Below are 12,923 nucleotides of genomic sequence, written 5' to 3'. Positions count from 1 at the left end.
ATGTCACACTACCTGCATTGCCATTCCTATTTAGCATAATTCTAGGTATTTCTAGGTTCTTCTTCAATGTGATATATTTATGCATTGCATATCATGTTATTATTGTATGTACGTTATATTTTGTAGATGGTCAACGTGTGGTGATCAGCCATTTTTCACATTTGTTATAGCCGCTAAAGCGCAGTCAAGCAGTGTTCACTTGTTAGTATGCCCTCTTGTAGATATTTAAAGAATAATTACCCAACACTGTTTAGTGATACTTTATTAATATCCTCTTTGCCCCCTAATATTCTATCACTTGCAGAAGGATTTGACTGAAAGGAAGTTTGACCAACAGCATGCAGGCATTGTACATAACCAACCAATCATGGTGTGTCAGAGAAATGAAAATATGCAGTGTATGCAGACTGTCAACGAGAAAACAAAGCCAAAACCTGGAAAATCCAGCCAAGACATATTCATCAAAAAGAGGATTTATGATCACCCTACTTTTCAGATATAAAACATACTTTTTTAACATTACTAAGTAAAAACAAAAAACAAACAAAAAAACAATAGAAACCATCACAGTTTCCATTAAAACCAATACAGTTCCCAAATTCCCATTATAACCAGTCATTTGCATTTTGGACTTAATATACTGTGCATCCCTACAATCTGGAATGTTAATTATAATAAGCATGTCTAAATATCAAGTGATCGACTGGAATGTATGATGAGGAGCCAGGTGTGAATTCAGTGATGTTTGTGACTTTGATTTTTTGTTTTATTCAACAACATCTCTAACATCACAGAGATCAGATCCTAATTTGTCTCGAGCTGTGATTGACAGTTCTCATGTGTCGATCATGTTTACCTTACCTTTCAGTCTTTGTTAAAGGCAGTCGAGCTCAGGCATGTAAATGCACTGTAAGCTGCTTGTGTAAAGGCGTCTGCTTCATGCACATATGTAAATTTTGATTAACGCGGAAGTCGGTGACATTTCGAAGGAGGCGCCGGAATTCCGGTGCTTTACGTCACCAAAAGCCCGTCTGCCCCCAGCGCGAGCGCAGCCATGTGATAGACTCAACTCTAGTCAACTCTACACAACTCTGACTCGCTGTCTGCGTGACCGGCTCTGCTGGAATAATGCACATCTAAGACTAGCTGATGTTTTGATTTGTCGGCCATGTACAGCTCGTGGTGTAGCGCGCGCGTGGTGTTGCTGTGTGTTCTGTTTAAATGCGCGTTCCCTCTGCGAGAGAGTCTCCGAGTCAGACAGGTGAGCGAGATCTTCTTCTGAACACACACTGAATGCTTGTTGACAAGGGCAGAGCTGTCCATGTTTTTATGCGAGACTGTTATAAGAGCGCATGTGTTTACAGGTAAACCTCACACACAGCCTACACATGGAAATCAATACTGAACATTGTGACACATATGAAACTCCTCATTTACTTCAACTTCTGAATTCATCTTAAATGTCATAAGAATTATTTATTTATTTATTTTTTTCAGAAATGTAAAATGTAATTTATTTCCTTATTTGAATCATTGAGCTGGTAGTGAAGACAGCAGGATCATGGGGAAAAGCATCTCGGGTGTTATTTGACTCAGATATATATTCTGCTGGATGTAAACCCGCTCGAGTCAGTGGTGGAGAAGCTGTTTGAGTGTGTTCATAAACCCACCGCCGTGTTAGACACTTTACTAAAGACACGGTGTTCTGGTGTATCATCAGAGACAGGGGTAACTCAGAGAACCACGGGGAGCTTTTGCTCTTCTTCAAATTCCCCCTCACTTCTGATGTGAATTTGTAGAGCTATGACTGTAACCTATGCTAGGAGTCAAATGGAAAAAGATTGAAAAGGTAAATGTCACATAAACAATCACGTGTCCATATTTTGAAAGCAGAAATATAGTGTAAATGATAAATGAAGTCATCTGCTGTGTGTTGAGTGCTTCGAGGTGAACATCTGCAGACTCGTCGAGAAACACATCGCTGTCAGTGATTTCACTCTATAGACCGCTTCTACATGTTACTGCTCGCATAAAAGTGTATTCAATTGCATCACATTCAGGATTCCAGTTAAATATAGTCAATAAAAAAAAAAAAAATGTACACTATTTTTTTTATTTTATTTGCTCCCTCTTTTGTGCTCCGTGATGGTTTGGGAGTTTAAGAGGGACTTGCTTGCTGTTGGATCCCAGTATAGTGTTAAAGTCACCGTGTGTTCTGGTAAAATACCTCTGAAGAGAGTCAAACAACACTCGACACACAGAGACCAAGTACAGAGAGCGTCCTAGAAGCGTTTGAGACCCTTCTCCAGCACAGAAATGAGCTGTGTCTGCATGCAGTGTAGAAACACTGTAAAAACCAGTAAATCAACAACAAAAACCAGTCGATCAGATTTCTCCCTGGTTTGCAGAGATGCTCTTACTTGTCCGAGTGTGTTCTGGAAGCCGTCGCACAACTCCTCCGCTCTGTTTCCAGCTGTGTACAGACATGTTTTAATGCTGTATGTTTGGACACACTTTAGGACACACTATCTTGAGGAGGCTAGTTGTGTGTCCACATGTATCTCAGGTTTTATTTTCATCTTTTGTTATTGTTATCAAAACTGACAATCATAAAGCTAAAGAAAGAAATGGTAAACCGTTTAAATTACTCTGTAGAAATGTAGTCAAATTACTTCTGTAAATAGTAGAAATGTCACTTAATGTGTTTTATCATATTTGAATATGTATTTAAAGCAATAGGGTGTTAAATGTTCAGTCTCTTGACCAGATCTGTTGCTCATCACAAGATCTCAAGAAAACCAGTCAACATGGAACAAAACCAAGTAAAAGAGATCCAGAAATAACAAAAGGATGTTTGTTCTCTGGCTGTCACACACACACACACACACACACACACACATAGAGACACACACACACACACACACACACACTGATGCATGCTCTGTGAAGATGCTTCTCTGAAAACAATGCTCAAGTGTGAGACTCCAGCTAAATCTCTCTTTTTCTCTCTGTCTGTCTAAAGGAAAGCAGAAGTGCTGGTAAGTAATGCCACACACATCACTTCTCAATGCACACTGCAGACATGTACAGTAAAGGATGTTTAATAGGGGACATTCAAGGAAACGTTTCTGTTCCATGTTCCTGCTCTTATTCTGATGAAACTGTCGACACTGACACTTGTTTCGTGTTCGGCTGTGGTCTCCAGAGAGTGTAAAGGAAGCTGTATTTTTGTATCTACTGACAGTATGAGCTTTAAACCGTCTCTGTACTGAACTGATTACAACAGCGTGTCTTTTCTTTAACCAAAGACACGAAGCTGAAAGATGATATAGCTGAGCTGCTTTACAGCTGAACTGAATGAGTTGATAAGACACATTGAGCATCATTGAGCGTGGTGTAGATGTGAACGCTCAGTGTGTTTCTCTCCAGGACTGAAGGAGCGTCGTCTGCCCGAGCTCAGACTCTCCACGCTGCTCTCGCAGGACGTGTGTGTCCGTGTGCGGCTCTCCGTCCAGACTCTGTGTACGTACAGCATCACTGAGCACAGCTCTCACACGTGACCTCCTGACTTCAGTCTTCCTGTCCTGTGTTCACAGTGACCAACCAGACGCTGCTGGTGGAGTCCAGAGACTCTGAAACCGGTTCCTCTGACACGCTGTTCATGTGGATCCACAACAACACTGTTACGGTACTCTCCTCTTCTTCTGATTCACTTTGAGTGTCTGCTTCAGTCCCAGGCCGACACAGCTCCAACAGTTTGCTTCTTTATCATCATAAGCTGATTTGCTTCACAGAACACTTTTTTATTATTTTTAGTGGGACTTCATGGAGTCTGGCTTGCGTTTGGTTTTACATTGTGTTGATTTGAGGCTGAATGAATGTGAAACACTTTTGAAGTTTCGATCATATGAAGGTGTTTTACTTCCTCGTCAATAAACCTCTCCTAAATGCATATTTATGTATTAGTTGCATGCTATTATTTGAGAACCACTGGAGTAGTAAATGCAGGAGATGATTTCATGTGAATGTGTTTTATTGGTTTACAGAAATGAGTAGCGATGCTCACTTCAGGATAGTTCACACTGATAGTGAGAATGAGGCATTGACGTACGTGATCTTTACTGTCTGTACACAACGCATGAGTATAGATTCAGTCATCAGACAGGAATGCAAGCGCTGTGTAGTGTGTACACTGCCTGTGTTTGCACTGGAGGTCAAATGGAGTGTAAAGGCTAGAGTCTAGAACAATATACAGACACACACACACTAGTATTGGTGTAAAAACCCTGGGCACTCATGTATTTCTTCTGAGGTCAGCTGCAGTGTGAACTGTGATGGTGATAGTGTTTTCTTCTGTACCAGTGGAACAGCAGCAGTGGAGAAGAGCCTCGCACATCTAGAATCCAGACGCGGGAGCTGACATCCCATCAGACCTTTGTGGGTGATTAAGTAAGCCCTGTAGTGTGTGGAGGTGTGTGTGTGCCGTGTGTTCATCAGTGTGTGTCTGTCTCCCTCCAGTGGACGGTGAGGTATGACTGTTTCCTGGCCCAGCCTGGATCCACCGTCAGCGTGTCTGTTTACTCTCACAGTCATCTGCTCATCAGTGCAGATCACGCCGTAGAGCACACAGGTCTGGCTCGCTCTGGTCATAATGTCCAGTCTCTGTCCCGGTCTATCACACATGCTGTTTCTGATCCTGGCCTTACAGATCCAGTGCCCAAAGCCAGTGTCACGGTGGATGAGCACGCTAAACTCTTCACTGTACGACTGGAAACAGACCAGAAAGTGAGGATGAGCCTGTGCTATAAATTTTCACATGCAGAATGTGTTCAAATAACCCATGTACCTGAGGTGAGTCAAAGATTTCATCTTTCTTTATCTAAACTTCATAGTAAAAGAGAAACTCATTCTCATTGAGGTGAAAATAAAACCATGGTAATGTGCTAATTGTGTCACTGTTTAATTTTTTTTTATTGCATCAGAAGTATTTATACATCAGGCAAGAACTCATTGTTCATTTATGCTTAATAAATCCTAAATATTTCTCCTTGTGGAAATCTAATATAGAGTATTACTCTGCATACACAGTGTTGTGACCGTATGTACTTCAAAAGAAGCTGTGGCCGTCAGAAAGTGATATGGTCTTCAGTGAGGTGTTGTGTTTGTGTTGCAGACTGACCCCAAGCTTCAGCCGACCGTTGATCTGAGACTGCCCCACCTGGTGCCCTGTGTCTGTGTGCAGGTGTGCTGCTCTTCACACACACACACACACACACACTCACTCACACTCACACAAGTTTGTTTTTGTGTAAAGTGTGTTCATCCCATAGGTGTAATGGTTTTTATACTGTACAAACTGTATATTCTATGGTCCTTCACCAACCCTACACCTAACCCTAACCCTCACAGGAAACTTTGTGCATTTTTACTTTCTCAAAAAAACTCATTCTTTATGATTTATAAGCGTTTTGAAAAATGTCCTCATAAGTCACCCTCTCCTTGCAATACCTGTGTCATACCCATGTCATTATACAAAGTTCCTGATATGTCACAAAAACATGCCCACACACACGTTGTTGTTTCTGAAAATCCTTAGTAATGTGTGTTATTCTGTGTTCACAGCTGTGGTTTCTAGGCCCTGATTCCAGAAGAAACACTCAGTGTCCATTAAGAGAGAGAGCACTTCTGCGTGAGTCATCTGATCATTTGTTATCATTCGATAATAATCAGTGTTGATGTGCATAATCAAAGTGATAACTCAACCAGAAGGCAGCGTGACATGTACCGATCACAAAGAAGGAGCTGCTGTGCAACCAGTCAGTGGAAAATATCAATGATGGCTGGTAAAATGAGCGAAATGTCCATTATAAATGTTAAAACTGAACCGCTGTATAACATCTGAGTTAAAGCATGAGGAACAGCTCGAGTTACTTGGCTGTAACCCTGTTCCCTGAAAATGAGATGCTGTGCTCAATACCGCTAATGAGAATATTCTTTGTTCGACCGGTTGTGAAGCATGTGTGTCAAACACTCCAAGAATTGGCTTAAATAACCTCGGCAGGTGACGTCATTGATAATGTGCACCTGCAGGTTATAAATAGATGTGAAACGGACACATCTTCAGGTTACCCCTTTGTCTGAAGAGACACATCGACAGTGCGGCAATGAGGCACAGCATCTCGTTCCCACTTTTTCAGGGAACAGGATTACAGCCAAGTAAACCAAGCCGTTCCCTTATCAAAAGCTACTCTCGGTGCTGCGCTCAATAGCGCTAATGGGAACGAGAATATCAAGCCGCCGCACTGTAAGTGTCTGGACACCCTGGGATTCTGAAACCTGGAAGAGCCCGGAGTAGCATCGACATTCAAACTATAGAATCTGACAAATGTGTGCAGAGAGGACCAACCTGCCACATCACACAATTGCTGCAAGGGCGCACCTCTTGCTAAGCCCTTGAAGATGAAACCCCCCTGGTTGAATGGGCACTAACTCCTAGAGGCGAAGTTTGACCATGCGCCTCGTAGGTTAGGGCTATAGCATCCCTCACCCAATGTGAAAATGTTTGCCTGGTGTCAGCTGCACCCCTGGTTGCGGCCCCCATGACATATGGAAAGCTGCTCTGACTTATGCCACTGACTAGTGCGGTGGACGTAAATCTGAAGAGCACATACTGGACACAGTAAGTGAAGTCTTTCCTGTTTTTCACAGCTTGTTTGTAAAGCAAGTCTGCTCCCACATTAATATGCCCAGGAATGTAAATTGCCCTGAGGGACAGGAACTTGTCCTGTGCCCAAAGCAGAATCTGGTGCGCTAACTCTTTCAAGCAGCTCAACCACAGTCCAGGAGGCCCAAAAGTATCAACGTGGATGCAGCTGCCATGAGGCTTAAAACTCTCTGTAAGTGATGAACAGTGACTTTGTGGCATAGCTTGATGTTCTTTTAGGGTGGTTAGGATGGATTAGATGTGTGCAGGAGACAGCTGTGCCTGCATTGGGATCAAATCCCATACCACCCCCAAATACGTTGTCCCCTGAGCAGGAGAGAGAACGCTTCCTGATGTTGAAGCGCAAGCTCTTGAAATTGGGTCAGAATCAGCCAGTTGTTTATATAATTTAAAATGTGGATGCTCTGGAGTAGTAGAGGAGCCAGAGCTGCATCCATGGATTTCGTATATGTGCGTGATGTCAAGGCTAGGCCAAATGGAAGAACCGATACTGGTAAGCTTCGCCCCCGAAAGCGAACCTCAGGAACCTCCTGAGTTGTGGCAATATTTCTATATGGAAATATGCATCCTTTAGACTGTTGAGGTAGCGGTTCAACCCACTAAGATCTCTCTGTCTGGCAGGGGAACACATTCTATGGCCCCTTTGACCAGCAGAGTCTGCAATTCCTGTGTCAACAGATGCACATGCCGGTTTCACAGAAGTGGAGACCACGCAGTTGAAACATGGAAGACGATATGCAAACTGAATCCTGTAGCCTCTCACTACAGTTCTTTCTACTCATGGGAAGATATTTGGCAGTAGCTCCCACGCTGCCAGCTTCTCCGAAAGGGGCACTAATTTTGACACTTTGTTTGTTGGGGGGGGGGGGGGGGGTTAGGTGTCTGGTGTCCTGAAATGTGGCAGGAAGCAACAGAGTATGTTACATTTCACTGGAGGCCACTGCCCCCCAAAACACCAGTGGTGGCGGAGGTTGTTCAGTGATCCCCTAAGGGTGCCAGGAAGGAGCATTACACTTCTGATGGAATTTTCCATGGCCCTCCCTGAAGGGAAACACTCTTTGTCCTGGGCACAGCTTAAGGCCCTTGCTTTGGTCATAATGACTGTACTTTGGTCCAGCTCCATCTGTGGCTTCAAAGTGCTACAAGTTGCTCCCCAGTCTTATGACGGGGCGCAAAACTCGCCACACTCTCTCTTTGAGGAGCTGGATTGGGTCGGGACTGTTTTTTGTTTTGTTTTTGTTTTCTTATTATTTTTCAAAATCTCATTTTAAGGCTTTAATCTGGTCACTACACGAGTTACCACCTAGTAACTCCTCATGTGCTTATAATCGCAAGAGGAGCACTAGGAGAGAGCACTCTCAGTGTCCATTTCAACAGAAGCTAGAGCTACAGCAGCCTCTGCCCAATCCGAAGAAGTGTCTAGAGCGGATTGGAAGTAAACCGTGGTGCTCACATCTGCAACTCTAAAATGCGACAGCAGCCTGCTTTTCTTCCAAACAATAAACATGCGATTTCTCTTCAGAGATCGGCCATGGAGATCGAGGCACGTATCTCTTACAGAATCAGTAAGAATAGTAAGTTGTTAAAACTCAGTTTGTTTCTGGAGCGCTATGGAGTAACAGCAGACTAACTGCACAGCGGCTGGTTCAGGAGGTTCTGGACCTGGTTTAGTGTGGTCTAATGTCGGCAGTATCTGTGTCTGCAGATGGAGGTGATGTCTTGTCCTCGAGCTCAGTTACAGTTCGTGGCTCTGTTCTACATTGGGAGCCTGTCTGCCCTGCTGACCAATCAGATCCCTCCGTCTCTCTGTGCTGGCGAATCAGCACGCAGAGCTCTCACTGTGTCCCCGCCCCCAACACCACCCTCCACAAGACGAAACTGGTACGTGATCCTACGAGCATCATTAGTGCCCTGATGAACGGAGTTCACTTACTGCATACTGTGCATTTTTCAGAAATAATATATGAAACAGTAGATCATATGTTATGATCTGCATTTGTTACATTGTCCTGACATGATCTCATTGTTACATATTTTGTGTAAAAATAGTTTTAAAAGTCCAGTCAAATGCATTAAGAGAGATATTTTAAGATAGATATCTTTTCTCAGTAAAAATTAAACGTCAACTTGGATGCACTGCATATTTGCATATACTGCATATAGCATATACTATATATTCTGTGACTGTGTATTGAGCAGACCCACTTAAAGCATTCTGCTCTTTCAACAGGAGTATAACGTGTCTGCTGTAGACAGACACCCTCAGATGTGTGTGAAGGTAACACATGATCAAGCTCACAGTATTGCATGGTTCAGACGTTCATGTTTCTTATGTCTGTGATGTGTTGGTTGCAGTTTTCTCTGAATGGCAGTCATCAAGTCTTCTGTCCATTCGAGTCAGGTGAGGGGTGTGCGAGCGAGTGTGATGAAGAGTGCTGATGTCTGTTCTCCAGCCTGACTCTTCTCTCTCACACTCTCTCTCTCTCTCTCTCTCTCTCTCTCTCTGTGTGGTTGTCTCTCTCTCTCTCTCTCTCTCTCTCTCTCTCTCTCTGTCAGAGGGCCGCTCTGAGTGGAGCGTGAGGGTCGTCCCCGGGTCTCGGCACCTGCACCTGCTCCTGTCCTCCAGTGTCTCGGCTTGGTTTTCTGCTCAGCTGTGCTCCAGACGGGGAGAGATGTGTTCATCTCAAGGGAGCGTCATCTCACAGCTGGTGGTTAGTAGATTTAGATTTCCTGCTGTTTAAAGAGTTTATTCCAGATTGTTTGCATTCAGCAATACAGTAAATAGCACAAGAAGGAAGAACACATCACTGAGGAGCGCTGCTAATCATCACTGAAGAAGTTTTTACTACAGAGCTAAAGGCATTGATGATGATGGTGAAATGTTTGTAAATGGTAGATAATGCAGTAGTAAGCTAGATTTTACAAGGCCAAGGGATAAATGATGTGCTCATGCTGGTTTGATCCACTCTCTGTAGTGCTTCTAATAGTCGTTAGTTCTGCACTACAATATGTAGCAGCACACTGTAGAATATAACAGATTTCTTATATAGCTCTTCTTCTCATGATAATTGAAAATATTAATCTAACCTCAGATGTGGTAAGAAGCTTTGTAATAACTTCAAATGTGGAAGCGTGAGTGTGATAGAAGCTAACTGATTGTCCCTCACACACTCTTCAGCACGGGGGCGCCACTGAGGCCCAGCTGAGCCTGCCCTTCCCCGTCCTCTCATCAGCACTGTGTGTGCAGGTAACCACACACACACACACACACACACACACACACACACACACACACACACTCCTGCCTTTCGTTTACAGGCTGTCCGTTCATACTTCATAACTCTTTCTGTGTCTTTCCAGCTCAGCTCTCATACTGTTTCTGCAGTATATAGTGAATGAGCTGGACGTGATCTCAAACACATTTTTTGCAGTAAATCTTTATGCAGAATAACCATTTATTTACATTAAATGTGCAATGTATGGCTATACAATGTAGCATATTACTATTTATTGTTTTTATAGGCACTATAAAGTATACACTTGTTGAAAATGTTGCTCTCAGTAAATTGTTGCAGCTCATTGATAATAATCAGAAATGTTTCTTGAGCAGTAAATCATCATATTATTCTGATTTCTGAAGATCATGTAACACTGAAGACTGGAGGAATGATGCTGAAAATACAGCGGAGCATCACAGAAATACATTACACTTTAACACAGATTCACACACACATTTTTGATCAGTGTTTTCCAAATCATTGAGCTATCTCCCCGACCCCAGTATGAGTGTGTGTGTGCTGACCTGCTGCTGTGTGTCTGTAGGTGTGGTGCTCGGATCTCCGTGAATCATCTGGAAGACGAATCATCTGTCCTGACTGTAAGTAGAAAGCTCTGTAATCATTGACACACACTTGCTGACAGATGGGTGTAGACCGTGTCCCTCATCCTGGTCCTTCACAGTCACACACAGGCGCTGGGGTCTCATCACTGGCTCTGCTCTGACTCTTCTGGCTGTGGGGACCGTGCTGGTCTCCATCACGTGCTACCTGCTCAAAAGAAGAACAAAAGGTCAGTCTGTAGACACTTCCTGTTGATTTTAGGCCGGAAACATGAAACTACTCGCACACAAAACACTTGGTATATGCATGTATTGATCTTATGTTAAAGGCCAGTTTGTTGAAAATGTTTGTGTCCCTGGTTAGTCTGTGAGAGAGGAACATGTCTTTGTTTCTGCAGTGTGGCGGAGACGTCCCGTGCTGCTCGTGTGCTCGTCCGATGACGCCGCGCACATCTCTGCCGTCTGCAGTCTAGCCTCCGTCCTGCAGGGGGAGCTCTCGATGGACGTGCGGCTGGCGCAGTGGGCGTCCTCTCTGGCTCAGCTGGGGCCCGTGCCGTGGCTGTACGGACAGTGTCAGGCCGTGCAGAAGGCAGGAGGTCTCGTCCTGATCGCCTGGAGCCCTGACGCCCTTCAGGCGTTTCTGAGACTGGCGAAGAGCGATTGGGTGGCTGGATCTCAGTTCTCTGAGACCGGGCTGTATAGTGCTGCTGAAGAGGAAGAGCAGAAGTGCAGTGATGGGGAATGGATGGAGAAGCCAGCGGAGTCGTCCTCCATCACGGCTCCTGTGCTCAACGCCGCCCTCTGCTGTCTGTGGACGGGATTACGCAGCGATGGCCACGCCAGGGGGTTTGGACTGGTGTGCTTCCAGAGACTTAACAACAGCAGCACTTCCATCCCAAAACAGCTCCGCTGTGTCCCAAAGTACTGTCTCTCGAAGGACCTGTCCTCTTTAATTCATGACCTGACCGACTCATGGGATGGAGCTGGAGAAGCCCAAGGGAGTGGGCGATGCTGGCCCCGTCTTCTGTCCAAAGCGATGTCGTTCTTCATGTCACGTCAGCTCGCGCCCAGACTAGAGGCAGGGCTTCCTGGAGCGGGCTTTCCCAAGTCCTCACGGAAATCAGTCAAATCAAAGCGAAAGATGTGGAGGCACAAAAAGCGCCGCAGTAAAGTGGTATCTGCGTGTTTGTCCAGAAAGAGAAACTCTGCGCCAGAGCTTCTAGTGAAATCCTAGCAGGACGAGACGGCTGCTCTCTTTACCTGAACTCTCACGGTCCTCTTATTCTTACACCGAGGGACGGAGGAAGACCTTTCAGAGGTGACTCCAGCTGTACAGTCTGTCCAGCAGGGGGCAGACACATCAAACTGTGTTCCTGTGATCTTCCTGGTACACGTCTGGCTCTGGCTGTGACCAGAGAACCCAAGAGCCCGGTGTTCGGCTTCATTCAGCAGCTACCGAGACCTCAGACAGTGTTCAAGTGATTTCAAGCTGATTAAATCCATCCCTGTTTGAGATCCAGCTATTCTAGACAATGCTTGGAACTTCGTACTGTTTGCACATCTTATGTTATCGCCTGCTTGAGGTCAATCTCTTGCTGTATTAATTTACAAGACACTTTTATCCAAAGCCACTTAAAAATGGGGAAATTCAGAATGAAATGATCTCCCAGCAAAGCCCCAGAGCGGTTTTCATGGCTGTGAAAAAGCACACGACCTGGAAAGTGTGGACTCGAAGGAAAGCTCCTGTAACTGTGACGTTGTGGTGCTGTTCTCATATGATCCTTCTGACTGATTATCCAGTAAGCATTCCCTCGAGGGAAGAACATTGCTGCCTGAAGATAAGAAATTCTCCAGAAGATAACATCTGAAGAAGAATTAATGTAAACGTTGTATTTTCATATTTAATGACATGCTTCAGTAGACTTTGTATTTGTGTTGTACCACTGAACGTCAGCACCTTGGAACAAATGTTAACCAGAATCTGCAATTCTGTGTTTGAAATAAATATATCAAACATTCAAACTCGAATCTATCTGATTATAAGCCCAGTTTAATATACTCAGACCCAGTCTTGTACAGGAAAAACCCTTCATGTAAAACTGTTTTCATGTGGTCACAATGATTTTCTTACTTTTTCCCCATTCAGAATCTGGAACCATCTTGGACTAGTTTGACCAACAGTAAAATGCATGCAGATTTGTGCAGCGTAAAGTTAGTTTTAGGTTTGATATTCGCTGTATATTCGTATATCTTTATCTAGGCTGCTTTGAACCCAATCCAGATGGTTTAGGGGTGAGCTGGACCACAGACAGAAGACAAAAGGGCCAACAAGTGCTAAGCATCTCTCGGGGAACTCCTTCA

The 12,923-nt window shown here is 44.3% G+C and overlaps 1 protein-coding gene across 1 annotated transcript; it reads left to right on the top strand.

Annotated features, from left to right (window-relative positions):
* The first annotated feature begins 1,021 nt into the window (after positions 1-1,021).
* On the top strand, positions 1,022-12,584 carry LOC113107783 (interleukin-17 receptor E). The gene is made up of 17 exons (XM_026270495.1): positions 1,022-1,261; positions 3,023-3,038; positions 3,430-3,522; positions 3,597-3,688; positions 4,363-4,437; positions 4,519-4,630; positions 4,709-4,851; positions 5,174-5,242; positions 5,623-5,689; positions 8,430-8,605; positions 8,955-9,002; positions 9,080-9,125; positions 9,281-9,435; positions 9,903-9,971; positions 10,547-10,601; positions 10,685-10,792; positions 10,961-12,584. The coding sequence occupies exons 1-17, from the start codon at positions 1,169-1,171 to the stop codon at positions 11,794-11,796; spliced, it is 2,253 nt and encodes a 750-aa protein (XP_026126280.1). The 5' UTR covers positions 1,022-1,168; the 3' UTR covers positions 11,797-12,584.
* Positions 12,585-12,923: the final 339 nt, after the last annotated feature.

The sequence above is a fragment of the Carassius auratus genome, chromosome 8 (assembly GCF_003368295.1).
Source record: "Carassius auratus strain Wakin chromosome 8, ASM336829v1, whole genome shotgun sequence".
Classification (NCBI taxonomy): Eukaryota; Metazoa; Chordata; class Actinopteri; order Cypriniformes; family Cyprinidae; genus Carassius; species Carassius auratus.
This window is presented reverse-complemented; position numbering and strand designations above follow the sequence as displayed.